The sequence below is a fragment of the Stylophora pistillata genome, chromosome 7 (assembly GCF_964205215.1).
Source record: "Stylophora pistillata chromosome 7, jaStyPist1.2, whole genome shotgun sequence".
In the NCBI taxonomy this organism is placed as follows: Eukaryota; Metazoa; Cnidaria; class Anthozoa; order Scleractinia; family Pocilloporidae; genus Stylophora; species Stylophora pistillata.
In genome coordinates this window covers 32,919,759-32,946,115 of record NC_142525.1, presented here as the reverse complement: position 1 = coordinate 32,946,115, position 26,357 = coordinate 32,919,759, and the positions used below count along the sequence as shown (strand labels likewise).

The following is a 26,357-nucleotide window of genomic DNA, read 5'->3' as shown; positions in this document are numbered from 1 at the left end:
ACAGCAAAACTGAAAACCGCATGCAAACCTGACAAAATCGCTATATTTTCACCTTTGAAGGGGTCAAAAAGTAAAAACCGAAAACCGCATCAGAGTTTTCGTGAAAACCGAAAACTGAATGCAAAAACACGTAAAATCCGCAAACCGCTCTGAACATCAAAACCGAAAAACCGAACCTTTTTGGCCCAAAAACCGATCCGAAAAACCGATCCAAAAAACAGTCAAAACCGCAAAACCGAAAATCCCAAAGCCCCCCTCATAGACTGTTCTTGATTACCTTGCATGAGTTGCGTGATATACAGAAGCAAGGATTGTCCCATGAGAAATAGTCTCTTATTGTAATAAAATACCTTTCAGCCGACACTGGAGTAATTTTTACACTTAAATCCACGATTCTCAGCATATATGCTACACACTAAATACAGTCTCTCTCTAATTCGACTGCTGAAACAAACACTTTTAAAGCTCGTGGTCTTTGGTACACTATTCATGGAAGAAACGCCGTTCAGTCCATCTCTTACAATATCTTTCATTATAGTTATCAGTGACCTCAGTTGTTTCCTCCACTAAAGAAGGGAATTATCAAAGACGGTTTTCAGACATCCCTTACTATTTCTAATGCTCAGATACAAGAGAATATCAGTTGATATTCTATTGTTAGATATATACCTGTATGTTACAATGTTATTGCCTTTTTTCTAGGCCTCCTAATTTTGGCTTTGTGAGTCGGATGAATCAGTGAGCCTCTCACCTCGGTTACGTCGATAAAATTGATTAACCCTGAGTGTCCGAGAGAAAGCATCACAGGAAATACGCATCGCAAATCCGCCTCCCGGTTAGCTCAATGGATAGAGCGCTGGACTATTATGCGAGAGGTCGAGGGTTCGAGCCCCGGCCGGACCAACACCCAAGGTCTTAAAATAATTGAGAAGAATTTGCTATCTTTCTTTAACATCAAGAATTGGTTAGATATTCTAGTCTTCTCGGATAGGGACGAATAAATGAAAATCTCGTCCCCTGCAGGGTTGGGGTGGGAGACGTTAATTTCCCACACACGAGATTACTGTGTGATGGATGTCCTCCCCTGGGGTGGGATGGGCGGGAAGGTGAGATCGATAGACTGAAGCGGCTGCCAGAGGCGCCTGATATGCTGACATCTGTTCTCAACCTTACACTGCACCTGTAATTCAGCCTCTGGGCTGCAAGTGGTCAGACATAAACTATATTCATATTCATAACAAAACACTTCTTTTGGTTATTTTTGCATAGGCGCCTGGCTTATTGGTGTCCTCAATAAAATAGAGCATAGTTTTTGACCCAATTTTAAACTAAAATAACGTTATATAAACATGTCATGAACTAAATGTTCGCCGTTCATGCAGAGCGAGTTCAATTTGAACACGTGAGTCTTTTTCAAGGACCACGAGTTGGAATGTGCTGGCGGAAATCCAAAGACACAACTGATGCTCGCAAGGTCCTCAGGAAAGCTTTGCATCTTGAACCAATTTCGCGAAAAGTCCATTTCTACTAATTAAGTTTGCAGGGGAATCAAATTCAGCAATGGATCCGCTATCGAGAACCAACACCCTGCAAGTGAAAACAAAACAGTTTATTTGTCATGGTAACTTCTTCAATTCCCGCAATCTTATGAAACCAGCCTGAACAAGTCGTCACCGCGTTCAGAACCATTCAACAGGCCGGAGAGAGGTTAAAATCTCTCGGCCCTACTTTTCAAGGCTACAAAGCTACTCAGATTTCTACAACTATTTTGCATCTTTTAAGTCGCTAACTTCGAGAAATGAAAGGAAACGTCTCCTCAAAAAAATCAATTTATTCTGAAGAAGAAATGAAAAAAACAAAGCAAAACAACGACAAAAAAAAAACAACAACAAAAAATACAAGTAAGGATATAATTTAATGGAACAAAAATAATAGAACTACCAAGATAAAAAAAAAAAAAAGGGCGACAAAGATGAAATCACAAAATGTCGTAGTGACAAGCTCTTTGCTGGGAGGCCTTTTCAGATCAGAAATTCGTTCGCAGGTCCTGGAAGGTTAAAGACTTGGTTAACGGTTGCTTCACCACGAACGCTAAAGAAGATCCATTTCTAGTCATAGCAGAAATCACAAGTCGGGCAAAAACTACTAACCTGTCATAATCCATAATGGTATTGAGCCTATGAGCGATGGTGAACACTGTGCGGTCAGCAAACTCTCGCCGAATCGTTTGCTGAATGAGTTCATCAGTTTCCAAGTCCACCGCGGCCGTGGCTTCGTCCAGAACCAAGATCTTACTTTTACGTAGCAGCGCACGTGCTAAACACACCAACTGCCGTTGACCAACACTACGGAATACAGCCAGAATGAATAATTTGTTTCAAAATGAAGTCGAAGGAAAAAGGTTCGTTCAGTAAAGTACCTCAAGTTCTCTCCTCCCTCTGCAATTGTGTACTGAAGTCCCTCACTCAGCCCCGAGACAAAGTTCTTCAGGTGACTCACTTCCAAGACGTGCCAGAGCTGGTCATCAGTGAATTTACTGAATGGATCAAGGTTAAGTCGAAGGTCCCCAGAGAACAGCACTGGATCCTGTTGCGATATTCATGCTAAGAATTAGAAGGATCAGGAAACGCAAAACCAAACTCTAACAGTACTAGCAAGGCAACACAAAAAAGATTAAATCTGATCGAAAAAAAACAGCAAGCTCTTAAATTCACAAGTTCACCTGGGGCCAGATCATTTATCTATTTATTTACTGACTTCGCCAAACAACAACAATCTAAATAAATAATAATAATAATAATAATAAAAAAGACAATCAATGACAAAAATTAAAAAAAAAAAAAAGGCAGGGACACCGTTACTGTGTAGCCAATTACAGTGGGCCCATCATTCGTTACCAACCCCCGCACACTATGATAACGTCACCTTGTGGAACCGAAGGTCCATCCTGACAAAACTTACCTCGGTTTCATTGTCAGGTAGCACGTAGCTAAGGGGACGGGGGGTATTGCTACCACCTCTGGATGGGAGGTCAGTCCTTCGCAATGTTACCTAGTCCATCGCTCTAAGTTTCCCTAACAGCTCACCGGTGCCAGGACAACTTGATCAAGAAGCTGGCGTACTAATCACCAGGTCACCTCATCTCGCATACACACGTGCCCGTACACATGTCAATATTATTCAAACACGCATACCTATACTGTGCTATTACCTGAGGGATGATGGTTATCCGCGAGCGTAAATCCTGCAGCCCAAGGGTAGCAATGTCAACACCATCGATTGTTATTTTTCCACCAGCTCTCTCCAGAATACGGAACAAAGCTAACGCTAATGACGACTTTCCTGCTCCAGTTCGGCCAACAATGCCTACCTAATGGAATCAAACAGGACAAGAAAATTTGAGGCGACTTTTTTTTATCACACTGAACGTAAACAGAGGGTGGGGTAAATAGGATGAACTTGTTTCTGACTCTCGGATCTTTGATATTGGATCAACTAATAATCCCTTGATTGATATTTTTCTTTGTTCTCATCACTTGTCTGCTTGATGATGCATTGATGTTGTAAGGAAAAATTATGTCTTGGTCGCTGACTCAAGGGATTTAAGGGTTAAAGATTTCACTCACCCGGACAATCCGACTTCATGATCAAATACATAGGAAAGTGTGAGTGAACAGTGCGTTGGCCCTCAATATTATCACTGACGCAATTTGACATGTGAAGCTTTCCAGTTAGCAATGATTCATTGCGCGCAAAGCTTAAAACCATGAAGTATTTAAAAGTCGAACTCCGAAACTTGAGTCTCTCTTGGAAAGACAAAAAAAGGACCTAGTTAATCCACAAAGCTTCATCTAAGAGCCTTTCCCCTCTATTTTACATTCTGTCTCCATTAACAGCCAAGATCTGCTTGTTGATTCTCCTCTCCAGCTGCTACACATTTCTTTGAAAATTAGTTACGAAAATTAGGTATAAGAACGAGATCACAACTTCTAGCTGATAAGCTTAGGTATTCTTATAATCTGTTTGCAGGACAATGTTTAGATGTTATAGAGAGAAGTTACGTGTTAACCACATCTGGAAGTAAAAGTTTAAGAAACCAAAGTATAGAACACAGTGGCACGATTACATGTTCATAGATTACTCCGGCTTGTTTGTGTACCTTTTCTCCAGGTTTAATATCGCAGCTGATCTGTTTTAGTACAAGAGGTAATCCCTCTCTGTATCTCAAGTCAAACTGTTCCATTACAATCCGTCCAGTGAATGGCCAGTCGTCTGGCGGTCGATTTTCGGGGATGATCCATCTAGCCTAAGTTTTAAAAAAATATGATTGAAAGTGAATGAATAAAGAAAATGACGATGTTACATCTCTTCCAACCTACTCATTAAATATTTATGTTGTAGTTTAACGTAATACTCAACGACCTCTAACCAGGTTAATTTGTTTATTTCAGTTCTGGAAGGATAAGGATAATTTAACGACAAAATCATCACAGTAATTTAAAATAATTTTGAGTTCAATTCACGAGAAACCTTCAACTATCACGCAGTTAAACCCTCGGAATCTAAGAGTTTTTATAACATAACCAAAGTAAAGCGCGCGCTCTGATTGGTCAATTTAGCGTCCCCCATTTGCCCATGGGTGTACGCTGCTGACGTGAGCAAATGCAAAGACTATTTTTACGCGCGCGCTTGTTTTTTCTGGTCGCGTAAGATTTGTTAAATAAAAGGGAACTCTTTAGCAACAATGTGTCAATGTTATGTTATAAAACAAATGGTAAACACCACAGCGTACCCTATTGAGTTATGGATACACTTTGGAGGTTTGCTAAGCACTCAAGAAGCTAGAGTCGCTCTCGGCTATCGCCTCGAGCGACTCTTACGCTTCTTTCGTGCTTAGCAACCTCCCGCGTGCATCCATAACTCAATAGTGTACGCTGTGGTGTTTACCATTTGTTAATAAAAATGAGTATTCCTATCATTATTATTATTAGTATGATTATTTACCTCTGTATCTGTTTCTGAATATTCTTTCACTCTTTCAACAGAAACAAGTTGAGTTTCCAGTTCACTTGTCATGCGCACTGCCCAGTTGAGAGTTTCCGTAATCTAATGAAGACACGGGAGAAGTAAATAAATCTGATAAATTCCTCAGTTCTTGTTACAAATGTGTCTTTCAGACTCCCAAGTGGTGTTATCAGCTTGTGTTATATTGCAGTGTCGGTATGTACTTCAAACTAAGTTTCCCTTTCTTTAACATAACTGAGAGCTACGATAACGTTGAGTTCGACATTTCTTGTTGTTAACATAAAGACTCAGCACCAGGAACGCTCTGTCGAGGAACCTCGTTTTCGCCAGTGCTCCTGCCATGTTGACGTTCAATACAACGCAACAAATTTAAGGCACAGTAGTGGTTTGTGTCCTCACCTCTAACGAATACGTCAACGACATTCCGACCAACCCACTTATGATTTTGTCTCTGCTTAACACAGCAAATAAACCAGCGAAGAGTATTAAGCAGTTACCGAGAAATTCAAGTCGAACTGCAAGCCACCTGTGGAGACGATACACAGCATTAATGATCCCCAATTTTAAATGAACACCTCATAGCAAGTGGACCCAAGTCCTGTCCCTAAATTTCTGTTCCTCATTTTCGTTGTGGCCAAAAATCAGCACGGACGCGGAAATTATGGGCCTTAAGTGCCGTTCAACATGGATGAAACACAAATTCTAAATCGTTCAACTAAACTTAACGAAACACACCTACTCTGTTTCTAATAAACATTAAATTTCAGTTTAGCAATCCGCCATAACAGAGCTTACATGAGAAAAACGAGGCTCAGAACGTGTGCTCTTGATGAAGTAGCCATTTACGTTCACAGTTGATATTATAGCAAACTAGTGTAATAATTTAATGAAGTCCTGCGGCATGACAATTCTCACGTAAGCCTATGGTAACCAAAAAGTTCTAATTAATGCATGGGAGCAGAAACAAAACAAAACAAAAAAAAAAACCGACACCACGCTTCGACGATCTAAAAAGCGTTTTTAAGTCAACAGCCCCTCCACTCTCCTCCCCCAGCTTTCCCTGCACGTGCTTCTGATTGTTTCAAAATATCATTTGACTATACTTACTTTATGATGTGCACATGCGCAAAACTACGAACCCTCCCTTGTTTTCCCCTAACGTCCTCTTTCTCACCTGTTTGAAGATACAGTAGAATAGTAAGCCACTTGATTCTCATCCGTTTTATAGTAATTATCGAGGATAAAGCGGCGTTGTTGAGAAAATGCTCGTATGGTGCTGGCGCCGTTCACTGTTTCCAGGAAGTGACTGTAGATTGGTGATCGACTGACGGACTCGATCCTTTGCAACTGCCGCGATGTTGCCACATAAACTCTCTGTAGAAATATATTAAAATCCGTTCAATGCTCTCAACATAATGACCAAGGAAAGAAAAAATGGCTCCTTCTCACTCTCATTCTCTCAACACAGTGCACCACAGTTTATGCACGTTGAATAAATTTAGGCTGAGATTTTGCGTTAGCTGTTAGAAATCTGTTGCAATCCATTCCATCCTCGGCCAACTTCGTTCTTCGACCGAGCCAACACGCAAGCACTCTTGAATTTGATTGAACGCATATATTAGCTATGTTAAACTAAAAGTTTGCAGAGGTAGAATTCAATTTGAGACTTCTTAAAACGTCCTCGTTAAGTAGTTAACGCAATCTGTGCTAGAAAATTTCGTTCACGACAGCTATTGTTTGGGTCCACTTGTCTAAAAGACTGCCAACCAGGAGACACAAGAGTTCACATTCTTCCATCTATACAAACAAGAAAACTTGCCACAGCAAAAGACGGGCTCTAGGCTTTCTTTTCGCCTTGACTCACTTACCTGTATATAAAAATAAAAAATTGCACAAACAGGCAACGTGGCTAAAAACAGCGGAGTGGCATAACTTATGGCCACGATCATCCCAATGATTTCGAGTGAGCACCAGAAAAAATTCGTCACACATTGCGGTATAGTGACATCAATAATGTACAAGTCTTTCGAGAACCTGTTGACAATTCTCCCCAATGGGGTGGTATCAAAGAAGCTCATTGGTGAATGCATGATGTTGACCAGGAGGTTGCGGTGCAACCTTCGAGAAGCCTTTATGGCTCCAATTGTGAAAAAAATGGAAACAAGGAAATTGAAGAATCCTTGGCCCAAACCGAGACCACCGTAAATTCCTAAGTAGAAGTCTCTTTGTTCGTCTGTAGTGACATTTGCGGAGCTCCAACGAGCCAGCCATATTCCTGTCCCAACTGAGCAAGCTTCCATCAGGAATAAGGATAATATGGTGAGGAAAGAAGCGCAACAGCCCACGGACTTGAGATAAGAGAAGAATACTGCAAACTTGACCTAAAACAATCCGAGAAATCACATTACTGATATTAGAGAGATTTAGCATCGCGTTTACATGAAACGTGAACGGCAAGAGTGACCACGTGACCACGTTTTCCCCCACCATTTTCTCGCGTTTACCGATTGCACTTCGCCGTCACTCCGTGAAGGTAACCTGTTTCGCGTTTGCCGTGTACGTGAGATTTTCTCCGCTTTTTCTGTCAGAGTAGAAAGGGCACCAAAACTATTCTTTGTACGTCATACATGGGCGCCTTCAAATCCACCATAACGTGAGCTTACGCGAAGCTGAAGCTGTAAAGTTCTCGCTATTTTACGAGAAACGTGAAAGGAAAGCTGACGTTCGCCGTTTCACGTAAACGCCGGGTACCAAATTTCTCTACTAATAACCCCCTTCACTCGCAGATAGCGTTGGTAATTTTCCTTACCTTCTACCATACAATCCTACGGACGTTAGTTTGAATTCACTATTGGAGCCACTGGCTTTTAAACCCCTCAATTGATATTTGTCTTTATAATTTGTCTGCTTGATTTTGTATTAATACTCTACGGAAACATTCTGCTAGTAAAATGCTGAAACCATCACGGGCCTCTCAAAAATTCTTCACCCGTAGATGAATGGTTGCTACGCAATTTGGGCATAAAAATGGTCATCTATACTTACTCTACCAGTCTCTGAGCGCTCTTCCTCGATCATTTTCCCCAGTTCATCCTTATCTTCGTTTTCAATCTTTTGACTAACATCCTTTTTGTTAGAAGTGCTTGCTTTAGAGCTAGCTGCAATAACACAAACAAACAAAAATTAAAAAAGGGAATTGTAAAAGTCTACATCTACATCTACAGCTACATTAAAAAACGTCGGTAAAGTCGTTAGACATCACACCAACGTTAAAAATACAAGAAGTGTGAATAACAACAATAGAAATAATATCTACCAGTTTAAAGTTTCTCGTTAAAATATTTGAAAATCTTAGTTTTAAGTCCCTAAAGAGATGCTTTCAAAAATATCTTTCGGAAGTTTGTTCCATATTCTAAGGGTGCGTGGAAAAAAGAAATAAAAATATGCATTCTTTGTGGCTTTTATATTCAAACATTTGTAATTATGACTAGAACGAGTTCTGGCTCCGCAAGTTTTAGAGGGGCACAAATAACTATTTTTGTCAATGTCGACGTTGCCATGGCATATTTTATACATTGGAAGATATTTTATATATTAGAAGATATTTTATAGAAGATATTTTATATATTAGAAGATATTTTACATATTAGAAGATATTTTATATATTAGAAGATATAGCTCTTTGGCATATAAAGCCCTGCTTTCATGTCCAAATTGAGCACTGTGGGATGAGTCATTGCCGCTAGCATTGCGCATAGCTCACTAGGCTTTTCTAGTTTGAGCACTCTGGCATGGCTTAGACGATACCACAAGTGTGGGATCGTTTGGGGTAAGCATATCGGTTCTCCCCCGTAAACAAGACCTTGAAGCCCTCCAAAACCGGGCTGCTAGGATAGTGGCTAGAACTGTGCGCAGCAAGCAGGCAATGGACGTTCTGAAATGGCCCACGTTGGAGGAGCGCCGACGTAAATCTGTCTTTAAACTCGTTAAGAAATGCCTGCAAGGTCAATGTCCCCAGTATTTTAAACAATATTTTAAACGTAATAATACAATCCATGCGCGTGCTACTAGACAAAGCAACCTCTTACATCCGCCTGCTGTGAGAACTGAGATTGCAAAAAGATCCTTCTATTATTATGGTTGCACTCTTTTTAACGAATTATCTTAATGATATTTCGTGTTATACATCTTTTAATCTTTTACTTGTAAATAGTTCTCTATTTATATTATTTCCTGTTTTAGTGTAATGTTTTAATGTTGTTGCTCAGGGCTCCCATTGATAACAGACAGCTTTTTGCGTCTGAAGGGGCTACCCTGAGCCTTATAAATTAATAAAGGTTTTCACTTCACTTCACTTCACTTCACATCCTAGCATCAGCACTGCACTGATGAGGCCCAGAGGGCCGAAACAGTACTGTCTGCAGTTAGAAGATATTTTATATATTAGATTTAAAAGTAAAGGCGAAAAACTTGAGGTTCACACTTTGGTTGTCAAATCACAGGTTTCTCCCTTAGAACTGATGAACCATGATTGTGGAATGTGCAAATGCAGCAAAAGCACTCTGGATAGAAGGTTATACAGGAAAAGTCATAACAACTATGTCAGTAAATATTTGAAGTAATGGAACCTCGTGGCCCCTTGTAAAAGCAATTTTATTTTTTACCTTTTGAGTTGTCTGAAGGTTGGTTTTCTGATGAATAGGTTTGTAGGAATTCGGCGAAGGCCCCTGAGTTGGCCATCAACTCTGAGTAAGTACCGCACTGGAAAGAGAGAATTAAACAGTAACAAGAAAAGTACCAAACAACAAATATATATGAAATACATATATATCAACTGCGGTTATGAAACGTATATGTGCACGATCCTTCGCAGTAAAGCACCATTTAAGCAATAGTGAAAATCAGACCTGAAAAAAATTCAGGCCTGTACGGGATTCGAACCACTGACCTCTGCGATACTAGTGCAGCGCTCTACCAATTGAGCTAACAAGCCAACTGGGAGCAGGCCATCAAATTAATTCGACATAAACCCGTAGATGATAAATCAAACAACAAATATATATGAAATACATATATATGAACTGCGGTTATGAAACGTATATGTGCACGATCCTTCGCAGTAAAGCACTATTTAAGCAATAGTGAAAATCAGACCTGAAAAAAAAAAAAAAAAAAAAAAATATATATAGAAAAGTACCGTTGGTGGGGAGAAAGCAGCTTATTTCTGATGTAAGGCGTGAATGGCGACACTCTAGCGCTATTAAGTTCTTCACTGCATGCTTTTCAGTGTGCTTTGCTAAACAGCGATGGCGACTTTACAGGGTCCGTTGTGTATGTGGTGGTGATTGCAAATAGGACCCAAATTACTGTTGATTAGTGTCTTGCGTTATCAATTTTCATTATGTAGTGTTATGTAACTAGCAATATAAAAATATATAGAGATGTCAAAAAGTAAGTTAGTAGTTGTGTATCTAGCGGTTGTTGTTGTTGTTGTTGTTGTTTTTTTTTCACGTTCTTTGTTGTTCTTTTTTCTCAAACATTATATTGTAGTTTGAGTTATTTTGTAACCGACCTTCGCAACAATGCCGAAAATTCACTCTTTTTTACCCCAGGAAACGTTCCGCATTTGGTCTACTTAACGAAAAGGAAACGTATCTTTTTCAAGTAGTTTCTCTCTGATAAAAAAAAAAAAAAAAAAAAAAAACAAAACATTCACAGAAACTTTGTACACGAGAGAAACTCTTCGCGTTCGACGAGTACTATTTATGGAGTTTTACAGTACAAGAGGTTTCACTTATCTCAATACACCATGCTATTTAGACTACGAACAATTCCTATTAATCGGCGAGGCGAAGTCCGTCGTGCAAATCGGAAAAAAAATCAGTGAAGAAAAATTGCTGTTAGCGCGCCGCGGAACACTCTGGGAGTCACGCGGATGCGCCGCAGGATCTCCATGAGTGAGGCGATCGAAAAGTACTGGGAAGGAGGGAGTGCTTTTAGTGTACATGCATGAGGGGAACAATAAACAAACCTCGGTAATTCTTCCATCTTTGAGCACAATAATTTGATCCATTTGAGGAAGAAAATGAATTCCATGAGTAACGAGCAAACGAGTCTGTAAAGAAAAAAAAAAAGGCGAACTTCAAAATGATCAAACACTAAGGAACTAGCAAGTATTAAAATATACTGAATTCACGGTGAAGGGTGAACTAAACTTCTCAAAATTCCTTGACTTGAATTGTGAGAGCAGTCAAAACACAGACTAGCCCTGGGATTGAGCCCGCCTGCGTGCTAACGTTTAAGATGGTGGATTGATCACAATACAAATAACGCTACCCAAGGATTGAGCCCGCAAGCTCTAAAACATGAACTCCAGCAAACCTTGTTTCGTAACATTCCTTGTGGCCCGACAACATTCTCAAAAATGTGTTTTCCAACATGTGAGTCCACAGCACTGAGCGGATCGTCCAACAAGTAGATATCAGCATTGAAGTACACAGCGCGAGCCAAGCTTACTCGCTGTTTCTGTCCACCACTAAGATTTATACCCTGAAAGGAGAAAAAAATTGTCAAAACAAAATGAAATTTTCGAATACATAGAAAGGAAAAAAGGGATCATGCACCATGTCACTGTCACCAAGAAAAAAAGGCAAATACTGCATGAAAATCGTGGGAGTCTCGACAGTTTTCTTGATTGCTCTTTTTCCCATTTATCAACTTTATTTCTGGCCACAGTCTAAGGAATTAGATAGCTTACAAAGTCATAGTGTGTCTACTTTGGTGTCGTAAAAAATCCCCTGTGTACTTTGACTTTTTGTGGTTAATATTCAGACGCCATTTTGGACTGAGAATGGTCTATTGAGAACCCTAGCTCCTCTAAAAAAGAAACAAAAGACCATACTCTCTCTCCAATTTCTGTGGAGTCACCGTTAGGAAGAATTTCCAGGTCAGGTCTTAAAGCACAAGAGTCAAGCACGCTTTCATAACGAGCGGAATCCATGGCTTTGCTGAACAGAATGTTTTCTCGTAAAGTTGCGTTCTGTATCCAAGCTTGCTGGGCAACATACGCCACAGATCCCTACAATTATACAAAGGCAATGCATTTTTAAAAAGTTGCTATTAAAAGGGGAAAGTAAAGTTCTTCGATGGGAGAGCTTAGACCTTTGTACTCCAACATCAGTATGCATATTCTCCGTACTGTTCGCTGTATATTTCCTTCGTTACCAACAAGAAGAATTTATTAAGTTCCTTTATTCTTGCAATCTCAAAGTTTGACTCAGCGGTACATGCTCTGAAATCCAAGAAGAAACGACTCCAGCGCTTTTTGATGAAGTGTCGTGAAGCAAAATCCATGGTAAAGTCCCCAGCTACTCTGAAAGGCGTGTCACATGAAAGCCATAAGGGGTACAAGACAACAGGATGTTAACAACTTCGAGCGTAGGGAAAGTGAAACTGACCAGGTTGGGATTGGTTTATAGTTTGCTCGTTCAACAAACAGCTATCGGCATTGACAAAATGATATCGGCAGTTGCTCCAGGTTTAGCTTCAAACGAGAGGAAAGCAATGTAAAACTTGCGCAATCCCTGATAACGTTTGAAAAATTGTTGAACGCCATTCTACAGTACAGAGAATCTCACCTCTACAGAGACAATTCCTTCCACTTTCTCGGTATCTCCGAGGAGGGCAGAAAGCAAGGAGGATTTTCCGCATCCAACCTGACCGACTATGGCGACAAGCGAGCCACTTGGAATTTGCAACGACACCCTGAGGAAAAAAAAAAACTGACTGGTTAAGCTACAAGTGTCAGACGTCTCAAAAGCAATCGCAAATTTAACCGTCTACATTGCGGGAATGTCAGTTACACCGTGCTCGGTCCGTGTTCGGTTCGCGTCCGGTCCGCGTCCGGTTCGAAATGGAAAATTCAACTGCCAATAATAAGTTTTTCTGAGTGCTCTTTTTAATCGTCAGTCCTCCGTTGAGCCGGAAAATCGTCGTGTCATTAATTAAGTTAAACCAGTGAATGATGTTCCCAAAGAAATACATGCTGGGTCTTTGCCTTTAGTTTCCCTTCACGTTTTCATCATTAGCGCACGGTTGCACAAGCAGGAGACAGTTTTACTTCCGTTTTTAAGTACTTCCGGTGTATAAAACATTAGCTATTTGCGAGTAATGCTCTTCGTTATCACCTTTAGTTGTTGACAATTCACCGCCAACTTCCAATACTCACTCTTTTAACACAGGCGCAGCCTTGGTGCTCCAGGTAAATGTACCATTCTCTATAGACACGGCAGAGGATGACACTGCAAAATAAAATATACGTAAACAAATAAAACACAATGAAAAGTCTGAAAAGAGACGTGGATGAGGCAGTTGGCAAAATTCGTCTGAGTTTGAAAGGCATGACACAACAAAGCGTAGTAAAGAAGTTCACTTTTTGCGGTACTTCACCCATTGCCTGTTGTTGTTGTTGTGATTATCGCTGTTGGTGCTACTGCTATTGTCTTTGTAATTGACGACCATATTGTCACAGTGACTATAGTTGCTGTTGTCTTGAATGTTTTCATTTCTTCTGTTGTTACTTGACTGTGTTTGAGTCCTTTTCTGTCGCTCGTAAGGAAATAAACCCAATTTCCACCCTCTCTCCATTTCGCTGAGCAGATCGTTAAGTTATCATATCTCTTGAGAGCATTAATCCCCGCTAACAGGTTACCATTTTACAAGTTGACGTACAGTTCATTGAGTGATTATCTTACAATGACAAGTAGGTGAACAGGAAGTCTTACATGTTGTCCTTTGGACACTATTGAGGTCCAGCTCCTCAAGGTTAAGAAAATCTTGCAGCCTCTTCAGAGATACACTTGCCTATTGAACAAACAAATAAACAAAAGAACAAACAAAAACAAGAGAACTTCCGGTAAATTCCCATGCGGAATAATGTTTTGAAATTCGGAGGAAAAGTTACTTTTAAAAACTAGGGTCAAAGAGAGGTGTTTTCGATACTAGAATGGAATAAGCAGGAAGAAGTCGTCAATCAAAGTAGTTTAGTTCGAGCTTTAAACATAACAAAACCAAGATGGCCGCTACAAGAAAAATTGAGTGCCGAAGCCCGCGGTCATCAGCGGCAAAACCGCAAAAGGGCGGGAAAACGAGAGGTATTTGAGCAAATCCTTCTTAAACAAGAGGTTCACTGTGAAGTTTTGAGCGACGAAATTAAATTATAACATAACCAAAGTAAAGCGCGTGCTCTGATTGGTCAATTTAGGGTCCCCCATTTGCCCATGGGTGTACGCTGCTGACGTGAGCAAATGCAAAGACTATTTTTCCGCGCGCGCTTGTTTTCTCTGGTCGCGTAAGATTTGTTAAATAAAAGGGAAATCTTTAGCTACAATGTATCAATGTTATGTTATAAAACAAATGGTAAACACCCCAGCGTACACTATTGAGTTATGGATGCACTTGGGAGGTTTGCTAAGCACGAAAGAAGCGTAAGAGTCGCTCTCGGCTATCGCCTCGAGCGACTCTTACGCTTCTTTCGTGCTTAGCAACCTCCCGCGTGCATCCATAACTCAATAGTGTACGCTGTGGTGTTTACCATTTGTTAAATGAGAACAACAACAACAAAAAAAATAGGAGTTAACTTATTGAGTTACCTGAACACAAGTAACAATGACATGAGGGAGCATGACAAGTGGGAATCGCATCACATTGAACAACGCCAAGGCGACGAAAGCTTTACTGGCTGTTAGGAAATTGCCAGTAAACACATAAATGGCAAATGTGGTAACTGCCACCTTTAGAAAGGAAAAAAAAAATGCACACAACAGTTTAGAAGAACATTAACTCAGCTTGACAGATCGCTAGAAGGCAATTGTCGTTAGAATTAAGTTTCATATCGCTGGCAGCGCCCGTAGGCAATATGAACCGAATCCTGTGTTCTGATAGGCTACCCAAACGAACAATACCGCTCCGGATTGCCCGATAAACGCAATAACCAGAAGAGCCAATGAAAACTCAAAGTAAAAACAAGCAAATTGCTTAAGGCGCGGGAAAATGTGGGCGACGAAATTGAGTGGTGTTATTTTGCATTTGATTGGCTGAGAGAATGGCGCGAGTTTTCTGAACCAATCACAGAGCGAAGGAAAAGCAAGGCAATGCAATCTCGGACTACTTTCAACCCTCAATCGAAAATTGCTCTTCATCGATCGCTAGCCTTCCGTTCCTTGGCTCGCTTGGTTTTTGAAAAAAAGAAAACCAGAGAAATATTGATTAACAACTTACTAGTGTCGGCGCACAGCCAAACGTAAACATAAATCCTGACATCCAGAAACTAGAACCCCTTAAGTACTTCAGCTCTTTTTTACGTTTTCTTTCCACCTCTTTCATGAAGGACTCCTCCCAAGCATACAACTTGAGGACCTGGAAACAAACAATAACTTTGATAAACACAAGTAACAAGTCCCAGGTACCTTTAGTTATCAATTGATCAATCGAAATGAACTTTTCTTTCAATTCACCCACAAATCAGACGGTGACTGTCCTATTAAATCTAGGTTTACACCCCAACATCAGTATCTATATTCTGTATACTGTTCTCTATACGATTCCTGAGTTGTTGACAAAGAGAATTTGTTTGGCGATCCTTTCTTTAGTTGGTGACCATTTCCTTTATTCTCGTGAGGTAAATGTGTGGCACGAGGGGATACCGTAAGGACAAATTGGGTGTTAGTCACTCAACCATTCGTATGAAAATTAGTTTGATTTGCATGTGAATGAAAACTTATAATCATATGAAAGGATGAGCAACCAGGACTCGCTTTTTAAGAGAGGCTAAAGGTAATTAAGCAATGGGCTAATATCGATCATTTTGCCTACTTCTTCTTACAAAATACAAACAGTCACCAAGAATGTGTATTTGAATGTATGATCATGCAGTGAATATCATGTCCTTCACTTTGCAGATATTTGACCTTACAAACTTACCTTTACTCCACTAAGAATTTCATTCATCAGTTTAATTCTTTCATCTTTCTCACTCATTTGTTTTGCCTAAAGTTTCATTAAAAATGGAAGGACTTCAAACACTAGAGTTGCTTGTTGTTGAGAACAACAAAATCACAAGCAAAGGTGTACAATTTCTGAAAAACTGGCATGTTAACTAACCTGAAGAGTACCCATTCTACTTCCAAAAAGCATATTTACTGGAATAATTAGCACCATGACTCCCAGTCCGGCCAGAATGGAGATTCCAAGAGTACTATAGAGGAAGTACAGAGCGCCAGCAATCTGAAGTGGACTTGACCACAATGAGTTTATGTAAGCCATAAGCTCCATCAGGCGCTGTGCATCCACAGACATCAGGTTCACAAGCTCCCCAGCTGTTGTCTTTCCTTTTGCCTTGCTGTTCAACACTAAAGCCTATGGAATACATGCAAAAGAATATAATGTGAGTTGTACCTACTTGCCAGCTAGTGCTCAGTATTTTGTTGGTGAAAATTAAAGTTGCCATACATGATATTATTTTAGAGTAGTGGAAAGCTGGGGAAAGATGGAAATTTGTACCAAGGGGATGAGGGTTGGTCAAAAAGCAATAACTGGGAGGGGGTGTGGTTTTCTTGCACACCTCCCTCCCAACCCCCCCCCCCGCCCCCCCATTATCCACTCCTCCATAACCACAGAGTGAATGTGAATGCTCTGCGCAAAGTACCTCCTCACAGACCATGGCACTTCTGCTGGAATTAATTCGTACAGGGGTACTACATACTCTGTATGTGAATACAGAAATATATTTTGAAGTTATTATTGGGTATATTTTGGCCACTTGTCCCACCAGTATGTTTCTTCTTAAAACTTGAGTGAGGTGATTAAAAATTGGAGAAAATACTTAAAAGGTGCAAAATATTTTGAATCATTGTAAGAAATAGACAACTTTTTTGAGAGACATCACACTGTACATATTTTATTCATCTACTTGTCTGCTATATAATTACTCACGTTCAGTTACTCATTGATTGAAGATGGCATAAGCATTCCGAAAAATGTCTCTCAAAAAAGGTGTCTATTTCTTACAATACTTAATATCATACTTGCTACTACTACGACCTTATGGAAATATTAATGAATCATACTCTCAAACATTTACCAACATGCATTACTAATGCATATACAAGAATGACTAGCAGAAACCAGGAGAACAAACAAAGTAACATATCTCCCCATTACATTTTCCAACTAACAAGCATCTCAGTTACTTTTTCATAAACCAATCCAATGATGCCTGTGCGCATCCTCAAGCCAATCTGTATCATAATGTGAAAATACTGGTGAAGTGCCAAGGACTGAATGATAGCTACTCCAAACATCGTCCCTGCATACGCATAACCCTTCCACTCTTTCCATGGACCAAACATGTCATCCTTGTCTTCAGTATAGCCAACTAATAACCTTGAGAACAATAACCAGTTCTTTGATTAACTAAAATAACATAAATTACTGTCAATTAGTGGTCAATATTTATAAATACAAGTTGTAACCCCATTTAAACTACATCACCAGGGCTCGACAGTAACAGAAGCCAACTAGCCACAGACTAGTAGAAATTCGGTTTTGGCCAGTGGTTTTCGATTTCCACCAGCCAAGTTTAGCTAGTAAACAAACTGAATTGTCATAACATCTAAGTTGTCACTAGCCACTTGGCTAATCAGTTGAAAAGGTTTTGTCGAGTCCTCATCATTGTACTCTTCTACATGTAAATATTCCACATAATTATCATCAATGTGTGTGTATTTGATCTTGAACCTTTTAATTAAGATTTTTGGACTGAAGGAAGGTGAGGGACAGTGCTCTCTCTAGCATAACTAAAAACAATTGAAAATGTTGTGCAAATCTGAAATATAAAGCAGTACACCTTGTATGAAAAGAAAGGATTATTTATCAACCATTCATCTACAGCTGTACCTACAGTACTTTAGATTCTGAATCTAGGTTAACTTTATTTGTCCAACAAATTTAATGAAAGGTAACACTGTACTTTAAAAGCTGAGGCTGTATGAAAATGAGCACATCGTGTAACAGCTTGCAAAATACGGCCAAAGCAAACTTGAACCCAAACAGGCTTCCCAATGTTTTTCTGAGTGAAGGCTTTTTCTCCTTTTTTCTTGTTGATGCATTTTCAACGTTTTCATCAGGGCCACTGTCATCATCCAATAGTCTATCACTTTCATTGTATTCATCTTCATCTTTATCACTTCTTCTGGCAGAATTTCTAATCAAAATTAGATTAAAAAAAATGACAGAAAAATCAAGCAGTGTCCTACAAGATGATTCTGTAATAAATGATGGGAAGGGGGTCTTAGCTGCATTGACTCCTTGGAAATAGAGAAGACTGGCAAGAAGTTAAGGTGGGGTTAGGGGTCAAGAATAAGGGGTAAAGAATAAGGGGTAAAGGTCAAGGGTCAGAGTTGGAAGTTGAGGGGTGACAAGTGAATGCTTATAGGTGAGATAACAGATGTAGTTAGGAGGTAAGGAAAGGAGAGGAGAGGGGGTAGGAGGTTAAGGGAAGTTCCAAGGGCAACAGGTTGGGCCCAGGTGGAAGGGATGCAGAGATAGATACAACAGCTGAGCGATAGGAAGTGAGAGTTGATGAGTGAGGGGTGTGAAATTAGGGAAAAGGGAAGGAACCGGGGTAAGGGGCAATAAAATATAGAATCTTGTTGCAAAAAGAATAGATCAAATGCAAGTATACAATCTCGATACTCTTTTTTTTGTTTGTTTTTGCCTTTTTTTCAGTTCAATAGTTCCATTGCTGTTTACATCCAATCTTGGCTAAGAACCATTCTCCCTTTAGGCAGTGTGTCCCCATGGTGACATGAACAGAACTAAAGATTACTTATCCTTGCTCAGAAAACCAAGGGCAAAACCTATGACAATTAAGAGGAAGATAAAGAGGGAATAACAACTGGGCACAGAGGTTTATATGAGTATTGAAAGAGCCCCTTTCTCTCTGACCTCTGAAGTAAATTTTCACATCCATTCAAAACCACCATGTTATTTCCTTCTCACTAAGGATGATGATCATTAAAGCAAGGGTTTCATTAATGGCCGGGCACTGGAAAAATGACTGGTTGCGAGGACGGTTTTGCCCTCCTGGTTTGACGATCTGGAGGAGGGTTTATCAAGTACAAAGACGTTCTGTTCAAAAAGTTTTGCCCGCCTGTGAAAATCAGTTACCCTCCTGCTGAAAACATTAATGAAACCCCTGCTAAAGAGAACGAAAGTCCTAACGTAAGATTTCTTATTTACAATATACTTTATCCGGAGTGGTTTCTTACATTTTTCTGCATTTTCTTTGTTGCTCTATCCATTTCTGTTTCAGTTTTGGGACAATATATGTTGCTTGATTATCTCTTCTTAAAGCCCATAAATCCTTGTCCTCTAGTGGTCTTTTGTAACCAGTAGATATAATCCTGGAAAAAATTTCAAGTTTTTGTCTGTTATTTCAGACACAGGTGCATTAAGTCAAAACCAAGGAGGGGATTTACATCTGCAGACTGGGAATTCTCTAATTTGTAGATTATTTTTCATGTTCACAAATTTAATATGTCTTTAATAATTTCATGTAAAGCCTCAATCAAGGAGCATTGCAATAGTCATTTCAGGACTAATACATTAGCCTTAGCCTTAGACAATCAGGCCACAGGGTTCATTTTCTTGATCTTAATAGGCAAAACATAATTTGGTACAAAAATTCTCACCAGTTAAACCACCAAAATGTGAGCCTTGAGAGAAAGTTGGCTCTATCTTCAGGATTTTGTTTCTATATGAAATGCAAGAGAACCACTGTCAATAAATACCTTCACCACGAGCAGAATACAATTGTTACAATTGCAACCTTTTAAGGAAACAGGTATAAAAGACACACTGATAAATTGTAAAATTCAACTTACCCTTTTTACTTCTTCCTTCCTTTCAACCGCAGGAAAAGAAGCCCATCCGTTGTCAACAAAATTCTCTGATTGAATTTGAGAATTCAACACTTCAGAGCTTTTTGAACCATCTTCAACTCGAACTTCCATTTTTACAGACCTAGTTTAACACTTGATCAGGTGCAGTCCAAATTAAAGAATCTAAGAACTACAATAAAATCTGAAATGAAAAAGACAAAGCTGAGTAAGGTGCACAGTGCTTTGCAAACAGATTCCATGTTACCGTGTACGTGTTCAGTTATAGGTCATAGATGACATATAAATGTCCACTTTTGAGATCTATTACAAACAGTAGTAGTACAGACCCATGACAGCATAGAATATATTTGTTTTATATACTAAAAATTAAATGCTATTAATGGTGACATCATCCATGCATCTTTCCTTCCATAGATGATAAATAAGAACTAATCAAAATGTGTCTATAATTCAGTTGTCATTAAAATTAGAATTTGATGTTTACTCTTGTCTGACCCAATAGCCCCAGGAGTAAGACATTATAGCTGTGGTTACACTTCTAGACCTTTTGCCCATGGGAAAGTGAGACCTTACCCACGGGAGGGCTGTGTTTTGCATGTGACCTCTCTTACCACGGTGAAACTGCCCATGGGAAATCGCTATGGATACACAAAAAAGAATAAAGGAATTACCCATGATGTTTCCCGAACCAAGTCGTAGGGTTTAGCAGTGGTTTATCTAACCCCAAGAGTAGTTCAACCAGTTGGATGGAAGAAAATAGTAAATCCGGAAACCACAGCACATGCTGGGCATTTTTGTGGTGTTGCACTGAAATCGCAGCAAATATCCTCGCAAGTACCAAATTCTAGACACGTGGCATCAAACATGGCCAACTTTCGAGGTTCACATTAAGTATATTTTACTCGTCTTTGCTCTGAATACTCCTGACCAATAAAAACCATAAGTTTCGCGGTTTGCGACCTCCATGATGAATGAATTTCCCGCCAAACACTGCTATGTCAAAAATTGACCTCGGGTAATTATGTGCAATGTAACCGGAGGATTAAACCTAAGAGTCACGTCCGCTGTTATTACCCGCAGGGTTGCCTCGGGAAGGAGGTGAGTGTAACCAGGATTAATGATCTCATTTCTGCACTTTTAGTCAATTCTAGAGACTCCTGGCAGTTTAGTCCTGAGAGCAACTACAAACTACAGGGCTACTGAGGTCCACCATATCAGTATGCTTTGAAGAACGAGGTACAACACAAACGGATGTGTAATTGTGTTTCAATGAGATGTAAATCAGTGACCCTTTATCATCCAAATGTGCTTCGTAAAGTAGAAATAACGCATGAGACGAGTACAAATATCATGCGATATTTTTACTCCAGAAATATTCGCAAAATTCGCTGGCACTGAATTTACAATTTGGCATGTTGGATCATAAATTTCTTATCAAACGTTTTGTTGAGTAATATCGCTTACCATACTCTTTGTTTGTATTTTGACTCGCCCTATGGGCTCGTCAAAATACGACACAACTCTTGTAAATACTAAGCGATATTAGACAAAAAACGTCTAATAAGATGTATGTAATCTTTAGTTTTGCCTGAATTACATGGTACCCGTAACCAGCACATGTACAGCATTTTGAATGCAGAACGCCTTAGATGCATTTAGTTTAAGAACCCGGCCGGACATCGGACAGTCTTTCGTGCAGCTTCAAAATCTTCGCAATCGAACCCGAAGGTTTTGCTAGATCTAATTAAAACCGGCAATTAAATTCGTACTAACAAACCCATAAACCCACATAGAAAAACAAGCTCAGCAAATTTGTATATAGCCGGCGCTGTTGTTATGATGGTAAGTTGTGCTGCATAAAGAGTTGCCACACGGCAGCACCTTCTAATAAACGCATGAAAGGAATCTCGCTTAGCGCACACATTACAGGTAGGTATGGAAAAACATCTAACTCCACCTAAAATTAAACATAAGCTTACCATGCTAAGCTCGAGCCAGCCGGTTGGTAGTTGTTATTCTTGTCAATCGTTAAGTTGTATGGATCTCAGCAAGCGATGCAGTGTAACCAACCACAGGTAGCCCAAGCTCACTACCAGTAAAGCAGACGTGACTCCACAAGAAGCCCAAGCTCTCTTTGAGAACTACACAAGGAACGCAATTTGCATATTTATAAGGATTTGTATGGGATTTTCTACAAGATATCCACAGTTAAAAGATATCCATAGTTAAAAGTGAAAATATTAAATAAAAATGGCTTACCTTGTTCCATACGTGTGTTGTTTGCTCCTGGTGTCGTTATTTTACCGATTTCACTTGATTTAAGGGGTTTTTTTTAATCCTGGTTTTCTACCACGCAAAGAGAAGACAACTGGCGAGTTAGCGCTATGTTGGTGTTCTTTCCAACATAGCGCTAACTCGCCGAAAACGCTTCGAAATGGCCCGAGACGCTAGGAATCAACAAAGAAAACAAAAAGGCAATAAGGTAAGTCCATTTTATTTCAAAACAAGACATTTTTTTCTCTCTTTTAGGCAAACCGATAACATCCCATACAAACCTTTATAAGTATAAAACGTTGCGCAACACGGTAAGAGTCACGTCCGCTTCTCTGGTAGTGAGCTGGGGCTGCCTGTGAACCAACCGGCTTGCTTCGTGTTTGAGGAGACTATGGTGTGACACTCAAATGACACGCCAAAATCCCACAGGATGTTGCAATTTTTCCCTGAGGAGTCTGGTACCTAACTTAAAACAAAATGGCGGCTGTGGTAATGGAGTTCGAACTGGTTTACAAGTTTACCGTGGAGTTCTTGGTATACAGTAAAACCACTCAGAATGCTCGCTAATCTTCACCACATCAAAGAGTACCGAGGAGAATTTTTTGAAGAAAAAATCGTGTTACAGTTATAGAAACTGAATTCGCTTTTACCCATAGTTCGCCGTGTACTCCACTTGGTCGGAAATAAGTTACGCTCTATCCCGGCCCTCTCTTCGGTCTTCGTGTTAAATTCTTGTCTCTGGTGTTCATCATCATCATCTTTATTTGCCTTATTTTAACAATTAAAAAATAGTTAATTACAGCGATAACAGTTAGAAGGCGAGGAGACCCAAGAAGCCACCAGGCTTATGGGAGAGCCACCTCACTTAGAATAATAAATTAAGTAAAGAAAAAGTGCTGCGAATGTGCGGCTTGGCCAATTCATTGATTATTTAAGTAAAAACTCTTGCAATTTCGCTTTAAAGCTAAGAAAGTTTGACGAACGAGTGACTGAAATAGGGAGAGAGTTCCAATTTTTAGGACCTTGGTAGAGAATTGTAAACTGCTTGACATTTGTACGGCACAAATGTGTTCGATAATTACTGGCTCTTCTGGTACCATAGTTGTGAATTTGGCTATTCCTTACAAAAAGATCGAGAAGCAATGGGGGCAATAAGTTATTTTTGAAATAAAACTTAAATTTAGCGATTTCAAACGTATTGACTTAGAAAATATCTAAAATTCCTAGTTTGGAGAATAAAGGGGCAGAGTTGTCCCAATAGTCTGAGTTGGTGATAGCCCGCACAGCTCGGTTTTGCAAATAATAAATTCTATTTAAGTTAGATACGTATGTGGACGACCAGATGGAGTTACAATAGACGATATAAGGATAAACTAAGGTGTAATACAAAGTGAGCTTGGTTGCAGAGGAAAGGGAAAAGCGAGACCTAAATATAATACCTATTGATTTAGCGATTTGTTTACATACATAGCTGATATGGTATTTCCAGGTGATATGATTGTCAATATAGACCCCAAGGAATTTAGTTACATTAGCTTGTTGTAGGGGTTTACCTCCAAAGGAGAGAGAAATGCTGGAGTTAAATTTCTTCTGTCTGGGTTTAAAAATTATATAGTTGGTTTTCTTTATATTAACTGAAAGCTTGTTACATTTTAACCAAACGTCAATGTTTTGGAGTTCATCATTAAGTATAGATTCTAAGCAATTTAGATTTGAGTGAGAATAAAAGATACTGGTGTCATCAGCAAAAAGTAGAGGGTCTGATAATTCAGAGGCATTAGGAAGGTCATTAATGTATAGAATAAATGTAGCTCCCATTGCGGGCCTATGTTTACGTAAACATTTGGGCAATCGCCCATGTGCTTTGAAAGGAAAAATCGTCGCGTTCATTTCAAAAAATGTTTTGTTGCCGTTTATTGACGTTGTTTGTAAACCCTAAGCTCGAACAGTCGGTGAGTTTTCATTTCAGTTGTTAATGTTGTAATTTCGTTTGTTTTAAGCGTGTTTTCTGTTTGCAGAAAACCTCTCCTTTACTGGTTAGTCGAGTTTCACGACTCAAGCAAATGTTTCTGTGAAATAAACAACAATAAACAATATAGTTTCTGGGTTATTGCCCGAAAAGCTGCCTTTCCCACAAATCTGGATTAGATGCAGCTCGTCCAGCTAAGAAAGCCGAGAGAACGGAGAAATCTAGAGAAACTTCTGCCAAGCTTCTCGAGAAATTACGAGAGACACCGTTGAGGGACTGGTAGACCCTGAGCCTGTGTTCACACCTGAAGAAAAAACTCAACAAGCAAATTAAGAAGATACAGTCTATCAAGGGGCATTTACAGTTTTACTTGTTCAGAGTGAAGAAAAAGCGAGAACTAACTCCTTTCCATAAATTCACAATTCTTGAATGTATCATCGTGGTGTAGTTCTTAAAAAATGTTCAGATGAGAGATCTTTTTGACTCAGCCCCTCCAACAGAGATTGTTTGAGATGCTAGCACAAGACGTCAGGGTTCACCTTAATGACTTTGATGCGAATCAGATAAGCAAAGTTGTGATTTACATGGCAAAATTGTGTGTTAAAGATCCTTCTATCTATAGGGATCTTGAAAGAGGAATTTTGTACCACAAACTTAGCGGATACTCGACTAAACAGCTCTCTCAGCTAAGCTGGGCATTTGCAAAATACTGTTTGCACACAAATGTTCAAATTTTCCATACCTTAGATAAAGAAATTTTCTGAAGGGACATATCAAATCTTTCATCTGAAGGACTGTGCACATTAGCTTAGTCTTTTTCTAAGTCAGACTTTTCCAGTGATAGACAATTTTACAAGGAGATCATGGGTAGTGAGATTTTAACTCGAGATCTCAGCTAATTTCAGCCATGGGCTCTGGTGTCTCTGTTGTTTTCTTACTCTAGAGCAGATGCTTTAGTATCTGAAGTGTTTCAAGTGGTTGACGAAGAGCTGTCACAGGGCGATGACCTCAAATCCTTTGCAAGAAATGATTTAGTTATCCTCGTGTTAGCATTTGGTAGAGTTGGAAAGCTCCATCCTAAATTGTTCCAAAAGTTTGGAGTTGAGATGGTGACTAGAAGAGACTATGCGGAAACAGTCGTTAGGGAGTACTTGCAAGAAACTTACAATTTGTTAGAGAACAGTGAGTTTCATTACAATTTGTTAGAGAACAGTGAGTTTCATTACAATTTGTTAGAGAACAGTGAGTTTCATTACAATTTGTTAGAGAACAGTGAGTTTCATTACAATTTGTTAGAGAACAGTGAGTTTCATTTAGCAGTGGTGGTGAAAATGATTGGGCGCGTATTAGACCCAGATGTGTGTAATTCTGTATTTGATACTCGACTAAACAGCTCTCTCAGCTAAGCTGGGCATTTGCAAAATACTGTTTGCACACAAATGTTGAGATGGTGACTAGAAGAGAAGAAACAGTCGTTAGGGAGTACTTGCAAGAAACTTACAATTTGTTAAAGAACAGCGAGTTTCATTTAGCAGTGGTGGTCAAAATGATTGAGCGCGTATTACACCCAGATGTGTGTAATTCTGTATTTGATATTGTTTCGACCTCGTGAGATCGTAAAAAGAAAAGGTTCTACATCAGTACCTGTTAAAGCGTACTAGCTAATCGAGACATAAGATAATACAGCGATGTATTGTTCTTAATATGAAATGGAACCATTTCCTTGTATGTTTTGACGAGATTAACTTTACTACACCCAGATGAACTTTTCAGTTTGAAGGAATGTGGTGTGTTCGCACCCTAGTACAGATGTTTAATGATTAAGGGACAACCTGTTACAAAAACAAGCCAAGCTTCGTTAATAGACTGTTCTTGATTACCTTGCATGAGTTGCGTGATATACAGAAGCAAGGATTGTCCCATGAGAAATAGTCTCTTATTGTAATAAAATATCTTTCAGCCGACACTGGAGTAATTTTTACACTTAAATCCACGATTCTCAGCATATACGCTGCACACTACATGCAGTCTCTCTCTAATTCGACTGCTGAAACAAACACTTCTAAAGCTCGTGGTCTTTGGGACACAATTCATGTAAGAAACAATGTTCAGTCCGTCTCTTACAATAT

At 39.5% G+C, this 26,357-nt stretch overlaps 1 protein-coding gene and 1 pseudogene across 5 annotated transcripts; one reads left to right on the top strand and one right to left on the bottom strand.

The window, feature by feature from the left end:
* Positions 1 to 311: 311 nt before the first annotated feature.
* LOC111325519 (multidrug resistance-associated protein 1) lies at positions 312 to 22,432 on the bottom strand. Of its 5 annotated transcripts, none has more exons than XM_088726701.1 (29): positions 22,245 to 22,432; positions 21,965 to 22,126; positions 20,559 to 20,623; positions 19,968 to 20,166; positions 19,776 to 19,837; positions 19,353 to 19,487; positions 18,053 to 18,286; positions 17,274 to 17,466; positions 16,186 to 16,440; positions 16,006 to 16,071; positions 15,304 to 15,441; positions 14,676 to 14,816; positions 13,809 to 13,887; positions 13,253 to 13,325; positions 12,663 to 12,789; positions 11,927 to 12,103; positions 11,407 to 11,574; positions 11,057 to 11,140; positions 9,690 to 9,786; positions 8,071 to 8,183; positions 6,894 to 7,406; positions 6,200 to 6,399; positions 5,425 to 5,551; positions 5,005 to 5,106; positions 4,160 to 4,306; positions 3,212 to 3,370; positions 2,420 to 2,586; positions 2,151 to 2,345; positions 312 to 1,587 (listed from the first exon to the last, which is right to left on the bottom strand). In XM_088726701.1, exons 4-29 carry the CDS (start codon positions 20,094 to 20,096, stop codon positions 1,479 to 1,481), a joined length of 3,990 nt encoding a protein of 1,329 aa, XP_088582827.1. In that variant the 5' UTR covers positions 20,097 to 20,166; positions 20,559 to 20,623; positions 21,965 to 22,126; positions 22,245 to 22,432; the 3' UTR covers positions 312 to 1,478. The 5 variants fall into 5 exon arrangements, with proteins under 5 accessions (XP_088582827.1, XP_088582831.1, XP_088582829.1 ...); XM_088726705.1 differs by having other exon boundaries at positions 20,597 to 20,623; XM_088726703.1 differs by having other exon boundaries at positions 21,965 to 22,074; positions 22,245 to 22,267.
* A 304-nt stretch (positions 22,433 to 22,736) lies between these two features.
* Positions 22,737 to 26,192, top strand: LOC148727492 (uncharacterized; annotated as a pseudogene).
* Positions 26,193 to 26,357: the final 165 nt, after the last annotated feature.

Bases quoted from the DNA above. Each gene is read 5' to 3' on its own strand.
- LOC111325519 (XM_088726702.1), bottom strand. From the start codon at position 20,096: ATGGAAGTTCGAGTTGAAGATGGTTCAAAAAGCTCTGAAGTGTTGAAT. The intron at 14,817-15,303 runs GTAAGTTGTTAA...TCCTTTCTAAAG, and splicing joins TTGGCTGTGCGCCGACACTA to GTGGCAGTTACCACATTTGC. The intron at 5,552-6,199 runs GTGAGAAAGAGG...TCGTCTCCACAG, and splicing joins TCTACTGTATCTTCAAACAG to GTGGCTTGCAGTTCGACTTG.